The 9,946-nt window shown below is 47.7% G+C and overlaps 1 protein-coding gene across 3 annotated transcripts; it reads right to left on the bottom strand.

The window, feature by feature from the left end:
• Positions 1-3,810: 3,810 nt before the first annotated feature.
• Positions 3,811-8,518, bottom strand: LOC105537701 (melanoma-associated antigen 8). Of its 3 annotated transcripts, XM_011977341.1 has the most exons (4): positions 8,382-8,518; positions 6,355-6,633; positions 5,511-5,572; positions 3,811-5,435 (listed from the first exon to the last, which is right to left on the bottom strand). In XM_011977341.1, exon 4 carries the CDS (start codon positions 5,370-5,372, stop codon positions 4,413-4,415), a length of 960 nt encoding a protein of 319 aa, XP_011832731.1. In that variant the 5' UTR covers positions 5,373-5,435; positions 5,511-5,572; positions 6,355-6,633; positions 8,382-8,518; the 3' UTR covers positions 3,811-4,412. The 3 variants fall into 3 exon arrangements, with proteins under 3 accessions (XP_011832731.1, XP_011832732.1, XP_011832730.1); XM_011977342.1 differs by lacking the exon at positions 6,355-6,633 and having other exon boundaries at positions 5,511-5,823; XM_011977340.1 differs by lacking the exon at positions 6,355-6,633.
• Between the last annotated feature and the right edge of the window lie 1,428 nt (positions 8,519-9,946).

The raw sequence follows: 9,946 nt of genomic DNA, 5'->3' as shown, positions 1-9,946 counted from the left end.
TGTAGTGAGCTGAGATCACACCACTGCACTCCAGCCTGGGCAAGAGAGTGAGACTCTGTCTCAAAAAAAAAAAAAAAAACAACCACAACGACAACAACAAAGAACCATTACTAAGTGCTACCAAAGATGAAGAACAATTTTAAATCTGATATGTTGCTAGTGGGAATTATGAAAATGGTACAACCATTGTGGAAAATGATTTGATGGTGGTGGTTCCCTAAATCTACACATGGGCTAAGGCCACAGAACAGGACACATAAAGAAAACAAAATTACTGTTAATTTAAATAATGAAATTAAAAATTAAAAAAAGCAAGTTGGAGTGATTACATTGAGTAAACTTTTAAAAACTTTATAGGAAGGAAAATTACCATGGATAAATAGGGACATTATGCAATGATAAAAGAGTTAATTAAGAAACAAGACATAATCCCGTTAATTCACCTAAACGTATTATTTCAAAATATGCAAAACAACATCTGATAGAACTGAAAGGATAAATAGTCAAATCTACACTTGCATTTGGAGACTGCAAAACTCCTCTCTGAGTAAATGGTTGAAGTAGACAGAAACTCTGCAAGGTTATAGAAGAAACTGACAACACAAGGAACTAACTTGATCTGATTGGCCTTTACTGGACACTCCACAGAATAAGAACAGAATGTATAATATTTTCAAGTGTATGTGGAATTTTTACCAAGATAGACCATTAAACAACCCATAAAAAATTTAAAACAACCGAAATTGTACAAAGTGTAGTTTAAAAATCTATAAAGGAATAAAGTACAAATATAACAAAGGACATACCTATAAAGTCCCCAAGTATTTTTAAATAAACAACACATTGATACTACTTTATGTTTAAAAAAATTCTTGAGGAAAACTAAAAAATATTTTCTGATAAATAAAAATGGAAATACGATGTTTTAAAATTTGTGGAATTCAGCTAAGGTAGTGCCTATGGAAACATTTATGTCCTTAAATGCTTACATTAGAAAGTAACGAAGGGCTCAAATAAAACATCTAAAATTTGCTCTTAAATAACCAGTAGAGGAAAAGTACATTAAAACTAAGGCAAAGAAAGAGATGGGGTGGTATAGATAGGAAGAGAAAAATTAATGAAATTAAAATTTCAGAAATTTCAGAGAAACAATAAATGAACTTTACAAAACCAATAGTTAGCTTTTTTGATAGATCAGACAAGTCCTAATGTCTGATGTCAATCTGAGAAATTTAAAAAAAATTGTTGTTGAGAAGCATTGGCTTTGAACACAGCTAGAAATAAAGGCAACTATACACAAACTATAATTTGTCATGATAACTACACCCTTAATTTCTTGGAGAAGGTTCTGAGATCAGATTTTCTTTGAATTTCTCTTAATTTGTAAGGGACTGCTACGTGTCAGATGCTTCCAAATACATTAACCCATCTAATTTGAAGATAATCCTGTAAGGTCAGCTGGGTGAGTTCACCTTCTTCACTCCATAGCATTTTCTGCACGTCCTTTTGCAACACCATCTGTCTTCTCAGTAGGCTGAGGATTTCCTCTTTCCATCTGATGCAGGGGCAGAATCCTACCCACCTTCTCTGCTACCCTCCACATGATTGCTGTTGTCTGAACACCTGTATAGGTGCCACTAGTCACACTGAAAGCCAGTATGTTCCTGGGGGCAGATGCCAAACAGGAGGCAGTGGAAGGCTGGTTCTTTTCAAATTCCAGCTGGCATGTCCACCAAGGAACAGTTTCTCACATCCTAGGAGAAGCCCAGGATTTGTAAGAATTCAGTTTCAGGAGATGGCTGCTCTTCTTCTACCTTTTATGAAGGAATGGGATTCCTGAGCACCATCCATTTGCCTGTTCAGTCCCCAGCTTTGAATAAGAAGCTCATTACAATCTTTCTGCAAATATGCTAGTGACTTAGACAAACTACTGTCTACCTTCCGTGCTGTATCCCAAGAATCAAGAGATTATGTGCAATGCAGACTCCACTCACACCCCACTGAGAGAACAAAGAGTATTTAGAGGACTCCCAGGGAGAGAGGACCAGGTGTCTGAAGTCACAGTCCAGAGTGGCTGTGGCTGTGGGACAGGACTGAGGTTGAGTGGTGGAAAAGTCAGGGAACTTTTGCAGGGGATAGGAATGTTCCATGTCCTGGGGAAGGCAGGTGATTCTGTGCAGCCTCAAGATGTAGCAGGGAAGAGCAAGCAGCAGGCTAGGTTCCCAGAGATGGAACAGAGGGTACATGAGGGGGACCAGATGAAGGGTGTTGTAATTCAGGAAAGTGCTGGAGCCAGACAGAAATGCTGGCTTGGAGTGTACTTGTCCTATATGCTGAAGGAGAGAATCCAATATGTGGATGAGCACTTGTAGGCTCTCCCATAACATGTTTGATAGTAGGTACTCAACAGAAAGCACCCAACAGTCAGCTCCCAGGGGAACCACCATGCCCCTAATGCTGTTTGATTCTCATTGTCACCTTCTTTTGGCCTGCTTTTAGTACCTTGGCCTCAGGCTCCTTCTTTTTGTCACCTGAGAGACATGATGCAGTGCTGAGAAATAAACTACTTGCTACTCAGGAGGTGGGCGTCAGGCTGTCAGGAATGGGAAGAGCATGGGCTCCACAGGAATCACACTAGAGATCTGGTTCCAGCCCTATTACTAGCCATGTGATCCTGGGAAATGCCCAAGCCCTGTGAGCCTTGGGTTCTTCATCTGTGAAGCAGGTGTGATGATCCCTGTCCAATAGCACTGTTGGAGTGCATGCAATGTAAATGATGCACCTGGCTCAGGGCCTTGTGTAATTTAGAAGTTTAAAGAACGGCAGATGACTATATTTCTACTATTTGACCCCCGATCCTAGCACTCTCGGATTTTGTTCTTGTTGATTTCTCCAGGACTTATCAGAAAATATGCAGCTTATTAGGATCTGGAAGAATTACTTAGCCAAAAAAGGAAGTTTTGTCAATGAATTTCAGTAAGCTTACCCACTCAGAGGGTATACTTCAAAAATTCACTGTGCAGGAGTCTTTCTCAACTGGAATGCAACCCAGAGCTCCTAGAATATGAGTCAAGAATAAAGTCCTTCCCTCCCTCTCAGCTTCTTTTTCATCTAAACCACCATTTTCATTCATTATATCACCACCCCAAATCTTTCCCTTGTTAAAACTGGCCAAATTGCGCTTCAGATAAGCTAATCAGAATGCCTTTTTAATACAGTCAGCTCTGGCTCTCACAACCAGGAAAACAAGCACGTGTCCAGTGGCATCTGGGCCTCACATCTCAGCAGATTCATGCTTATCTCTCAGGAAACCCATGTGTATGATGGGTATCCATCACCAACTTTGTGTGCTGTGTTCAACCTCACTGAGACAAGAGTGCAGGACACCTCCCATTCCTGCCCCAGGAGGAGATGCCTCTCTGTTTCATCCACCATCCAAAAGGAACTGCTGAGCAGGTTTCCCTTCCAAGCTTTTCTCTTGTCCTCTGAGAATCTGGCTCTGGCCCCACCCCGCTTCATTAGAATCAGCTCTCCCAAAAGGTACTGCAGTTTCCCAAAGCCCAAAAGGCCTTAGCTCAGGGCATGTACACTCCACCACTCTCACCTGTTGCTCCACATGCTCATCCCTCTTATTTTCCCTTTAGATCTTAAAGGATACCTGGCCACCTTAGTTATGTGACTGCAGATACTAGACTCTACTACCCTAAGGTCAGGGGTGGGCCTGGCTTACCTTAGCATCTCCAGTACTAACCCAGCGCCTTCCAAATAACAGAAGCTCAATGAATGTTTTGGGAAAAAATGAGCCAGTGAGCAGGGGGACTTATTTATTCATATTTAATTCAGTTTCATTCTCAAAGAAGCCAAGCAAATCCAGATACATAGGGTACACCAAGAGGTACAAAGAAGGCAAGAATTAACTATTGTTTAATTCATTTATGTCTTTATCTCATGTATTTTACTGCTATGTTGTTTCACATTTCTAAAAAACCTTAATCCTCTGCTCTTATAGTGTCTGAATTCAAGAAACAACATGGGTTTCCCAATATAAATGAAAAGCAAGACGCTTACTTCTAAACTATATAAAAAGCAGTAAGTCTGTCTACTGTCATACATAAAATGATGTTGAAGTTCATTATACCATCCACTAAAAGGAACATTGGAACAATTCCAAAAGGAAACAAAGATAAACCTCCAAATCACCCAATAGAACAGGAACTGAGAGACGGTCCACACTGTGTTCCCTCACACCCAACACGCTCCCCACTACTGAGAACGGTGACTGCTCTCTTCAAACAGAGTGAAGAATGGGTCTCATGTAACAGGACAGGGAAGGGGTTGTTTGTGGCCCTGGAAAGTGCACTGGCCCAGGCCCTCCAGCAACCTGCGCCACTGACCCTAGCTGCAACTCCTGCTCAGACTCCTTCTTTCTCCTCTCCTAAAGCCTCTTCATGCAGGGATGGGTAGGAAATGCAAACTCTTGCATTGACCCTGACCACATGCTCCAGGACTTTCACATAGCTGGTTTCAGCGAGGGCCCTTGGACCCCACAGGAACTCGTAGCGCACAGGATCACTGCCGGGCACCTGGCGGTACTCCAGGTAGTTTTCTTGCACCCACTCTTGGGTGAGCAGCTTCCTGAGCTCCCAATAGGCGCTGTGCTCCCTCCCATCATACAGCCCCATCACACTCAACGCTTCCCAGATTGCCTCCTCTGGGGCGCAGCTGCCCTCCATTATGATCATGCCCAGGACGATTATCAGGAGGCCGGTCTTGGGCGTGCTCTGATCGTCACCCAGCAGGCCGTCATAGGAGAGGCCCAGGCAGGTGACAAGGACGTAGCAGTGGCCGGCGGGGTCCACTTCCTTCACGTCAATGCCAAAGATCACCTGCATGCACTCAGAGGCTTTGCTGAAGATCTCAGGAAAGTGGTTCTTGTAATTTTTGATGACACTCTCCAGCATTTCTGCCTTTGTGACCGGCTCCTTAATTTGATATTTGCGGAGCAGGAAATGAACTAACTCAGCCACTTTCTCATCAAGTGCTTCCCGGAAAAGGGACTCCAGGTGAGCTGGGTCTGGGGAGGTGCTTGGCCCCTCCTCTTCATTGCTGCTGGAAACCTCGTTGGATTGGCTCCATAGAGTGTCGTCGGTGACGGTCAGGGAAGAGGAGGCACCCCGAGGACTTTGGGCAGGACTCAGTGACCCAGAATCAGGCACCTCCTCCAGGGTTCCCGCGATCAGAGTAGAGGAGGAGGATGCAGCCTTCTGCTCCTCAGTTGTGGGAATCTGCACATCCATAAGCCCCGGTGCATCTCCTTGGGCCTGACGGCCTTCCTCAGCCTTGCAGGACTGACGCTTCTGCCGAAGAAGCATGATGACTCAGGTCAGGGCAGCAGGCGAGTGTGGGCCGGAGCTGGGCAATTGAGACCCACAGGCCTGGGGAGAGAGGAAGCGTGTGAGAGGCCTCAGCTGGGTACCACACCCTGGATGCCCTAACAAAGGCCTACTTACAGGTCTCCTTCAGTGCTCCTCTGGGGCCTCCCGACCTCCCGGCTGGCCTGTTCCCTGCGAACCTGAAAGAGGAATTGAGAGGGCATCTCAGGGTGCAGCCTCCGGATAAAGGCTACGGCTCCAGGACTGACAGAAGGGCTGGAAGAGCCAGGAACTGTGGGGTTCCTGTTGTTTTGATGCTAGAGGGGCCTCTAGTATACATACAGGGGAAACACCACCTCAGCTTGACTGCTGGTACTGCCTGGGCCTCTTATGCTCTGTGACTAAAGATACTGCCTCAGACCAAGGCCTCACAGCCTGGTTCCTGGAGCTCCTAGAAGATAAATCGAGGGGGAACTCAGGCTGCAGACTACAAGCACAGCCCCAGTACCCCAGTGCTGTCAGGAGGTTGAGCCTGACTCTATGAGCTCGCCACTATTTTGCGTGGATGGTCCTTTCTGTGCTCACTCAGGGCCCTCATCTTTCTCCCGGCAGGGCCCGGATCTGGCCCTTTTGCTGGCCTGAGAAACTTTCAGATCAAGGGTTCACATCCCTGATATGGAAGAGAAGGACGTAAAGGGACCCACATCTGGCCCCATGTGCCCAAGGCCTCCTGGGGAAAAAGCAATAGCTACGGAAAGTACATTGGGGTCCATGTGTCCTGTCCTAGGGTGAGAAAACAGCAATAGCTACACAAAATACATTGGGGCCCATGTGTCCAAACGTGAGGATCCTGGTTGGTCCTCATCTTGATGCCTCCAGGTTCTGAAACTCTCCCTGGGCTGACTTGAGGCCACTTCCTCAATCCAAGGACCTATCTCCAGGAGACACTAGAAGAGCAAGTGAGGGGATTCCATCCACCCACCTTTTCCTGCACTTCCCATGACTGACAGAAGGTGCAGGGAGGGGTTCGGTCCTGTGTATTTGGTGAGTGGTGTCCTTTGACTCCCTGACTCCTGGCAGGTCCTTGGCCCTCCCTCTGCTGACCTGAATGCAGCCCCCTCAAACCAAAGCCTTCTTCTCCCTGAGACCAATGAGTCTGGTATCACACAGGGGGCCTCAGCTGCTAGTCCTGCTCATGCTTTCTGGGGTGACAACAGAGGCAGGGCAGATTTCTGTTGGGCTCCCATCTGTTTTTTGCCTGCTAGGAGAACCATCGAGGCTATCCTCAATCTTCCTTCAGTGTTGTCACCTAGACTCTTGTAGATTCTTGGACCAGTGAGTCTGTTGCCCAGATGGGGGTCCTTGCTTTGTCCTGAGTCACTCTGAGAACAAGGTCCTCACTTCCCTGAGATCCCAAGAGAGAAATGAGGAGCCACCACATCTGATGACCACTGGGTGGGGTGTCCAGGCATGACACTAGGGTCTGTCCCTACTTGTTCTTGAGTGGTGAATTCTAAGGCCTTCAGGGGGTTCTTCGTCTTTCCCCTGATGGAGCCTGTCCTTCCTCAACCCACAACACGCTGATATGAGCAGACATCTCCCCTTACCACGAATACCTCATCTTCCTGAGTTTCCCCAACTTCCTGCCCATAGTACAGGTGAGATTGCCACTTAGGGCCACCCTTGATTGGGTTTCCCCAGAGATAATAACCAAAGTTAGCCAGACTTTGTGGGGTCCCTTCTTTCCAGGCCAGGAGTACCCCCAGTCATCACAAAGAGTACACACCTTGGGTCCTGCAGATGTTGTGATCCTGTCCCTCTGTTGAACAGGTGTGGCTCCCTCTGCTGAGCTGAGGACGCCCTTCAGACCGAGGTTGCCACCTCCCTGAGACCCGGGAGGCAGAAGTAATGGGGGCACTACACGGACACCCCTGCATGGGATTCCCAAGGCTGACAGAAGTAATAGATTTCATGGGGTCTTTCTCTGTCTGGGTGTCATCCAGTTATTCATATTTACTCCACGACAAGGCATGGCCCTTTCCTTCCTGCTGAACCATGGATGTGTCTTGCGTGCCAAGGCCACCATCTCCTTGAGGCCACCGATCAGAAAGTTGGGGGGCCACTTCCCTTCCCCACAGTCCTGCCTGGAGTGCCCAGACCTGAGAGCAGGAGCAGGTTTCTTAGGTCAGTGACGGGAGGTCTGCTGAGTCCTCCTTAAGGGCTCTGGGGCACCTCTCTCCAGTGACCTGAGACTTCACTCCTCAAACCACAGCCCTCTCCTTTCTGACACCCTGAAAACGCAACAAGGATGCGCCACATGCAGCCACAGATCATGGGACCTCCCAAGGCTGAGTTCTCCACTGATTTGGAGTCCAAGATCCCCTGAGTCCTCCCTCTTCTTCTTCTCCTTGACTCCTGGCAGGGCTGGGCATCACCCCCCTGCTGACTTGAGTCTCAGTCCCTCAGATTCCTGAGGCCAAATGTGGAGGCGCCTCAGTCTCAGACAGGTAGGGTGGGCCTCCTGTCCTGGGGTCCTGGGTCCCCTCAGGCCTCCCTCATCTCCCAGCATGGCCTGGGACCTCCCTCTGCTCCTCTGAGGCCGTGCTTATGAAGCCCCTTGGCTGCATCATCCCCGGATGGGGACGTCAGAATCAGCTAGCCCGGCCGCCATGCCCGGCCACCATGCCTGGCCGCCATGCCCGGCCGCCATGCCCAGGGCTGACAGTAGGGGCAGCGATGTGCTCTGTGGGGCCTCAGCCCTCCCTCAGGGTCCTGCCCTTGATGCCTGGCAGAACCTGGGCCCTGCCCTCTGCTAACCAGCCCTGCTCTGGTCACACCAAGCTCTCACTCCAGATTCCCCTGTGGCTTAAGCGCAGGGCTGGCTAGGGGTGGCCCAGTCAGACAAGTCTGCCCCCTAGTGGTCCAGGGCTGGCAGCAGGGGAGGCGCTAGATTATTTCGGGTTCTACATGAGGGGTGGGGGCGTCCTCAGTCCTCCCTCAGGGTCTCACCTTGCCTCCTCACAGAGTCTGGGCCCGCTTCCCTCAGTCGATCTCAAGCTGACCCCTTAGAATCAGGCTTCTCTCTGATCTCTGCGGCCACGTCAGTGGCGTCACATCCGTCCACCCAGGGCTCACCTGGGTGGACAGTAGGGGCGGAACCAGATTCCAGTGGGGCGGGGGATGAGGGAGGAGCGGCTCAGTTATCCCTCAAGGTTCTCATCTTGAGATCTGGCGGATCCTGGAGCCCCGTACTCTGCTGATAGTGTCTGCCTCCCTCAGACCAAGGTTCTGATTCCAAGTCCCCTGAGGTGGCAGTGGGGGGAAGGGTGTGGAGTGGGGACAAGGCTGCTGGGGTCTTTCAGGGCTGACATGAGGGTCTGAGCTGAATTCTGTGGCCCCTCTATGTGGTGTGGGTGAGCACTCAGTCCTCACTCAGGAGGGTCCTCTTCCTAACTCTTGGCTCTTTTAGGAGATGCTCTGTTTCTGTCACCTCTGAGCATTTGCACAACTGCACCCCTTGCAGAGAATGGCTGCGGGTCCCAGGCCAGATTCTCCCTGTGGGGTTGCAGCACCTATGATTGTAGTGACCTCTGGGAGAAGAGGCACACCTTCCCACTGGGGCTCTTCTCCAGCTAGAAGAGGATTTTGCAAACCTTTTGTACTAAATGATTTATTTTCACACTGAAGAAGCTGAGTAGCTGCAAGAAATTTGAGATCCTGAGTTTTGAAGTTATCTAACAATTCCTAGTTCACTTTCGTGATTTTCATATTTTAATTCTCATTCATATAGTAAGAAACAAATGTTAAATCTATGCCAATTGTATATGTGCATTATATTTATGTTTATATGCATAAACACGTATGTGTATGTATATGTTCATATTATGTAAGTATAATTATATGTATGTATATGTATATATCTTTACAAATATTTATACATATATGTATGCCGACTATACATACTTATTTTATCAAACAATATTTACTCATATAATGTGTGATTCATTCATACTATTCTATTTCTAGTTCATTATATGTATTTGATTAAAATAATAATATTTTGGAAAGTCAGTCCTAACCTACTCTTTGTTTCTAGTTGTTATTAGCAGAACTCTGGAGCCATAGTCTCTCAATCAATCAAATTTTCCTGGTGTCCTGATAGTACCCCTGGGCTACTGGCCTCGTGTTTTGAGGTGCAGACTCAGATTGTGCATTGATGTGGTATGGTCCTTTAAAACTTTTCCTGCAACTCACCCTGTCATCTGCAGTGGTTGCAGACCTCCTCAACCTCCCTGCCTCTCCACCTGCCCAGAACACAAGTACCAGTTCAACACAGTCTTCAATCTTCCCCAGGGTTTTCTCTGTTTCGTTGTTTAGACTTTGTTGCTGATATTGTTGTTTTATTTTTCTTTTTCCCTTCTATATTTTTCCACAGTTGATTTTGGGAGTAGAGCACAGCAGCCTGGGCTTGATTGTCACTTTGGCAGCTACAGGTAGGCATTCACTCTTTATTTAATTTAAGTGAGATTTACCCCTTTGCCATATTCTGTTCCTCATCAGTGAACATCATATAC

The sequence above is a fragment of the Mandrillus leucophaeus genome, unplaced genomic scaffold (assembly GCF_000951045.1).
Source record: "Mandrillus leucophaeus isolate KB7577 unplaced genomic scaffold, Mleu.le_1.0 Scaffold1792, whole genome shotgun sequence".
NCBI classification, from domain to species: domain Eukaryota; kingdom Metazoa; phylum Chordata; class Mammalia; order Primates; family Cercopithecidae; genus Mandrillus; species Mandrillus leucophaeus.
Note: the sequence above shows the minus strand (reverse complement) of the source record. Positions and strands in the feature narration are given on the sequence as shown.

What these genes read in the sequence shown, in the direction of transcription:
- LOC105537701 (XM_011977341.1), bottom strand. Translation starts at nt 5,372, where the DNA reads ATGCTTCTTCGGCAGAAGCGTCAGTCCTGCAAGGCTGAGGAAGGCCGT.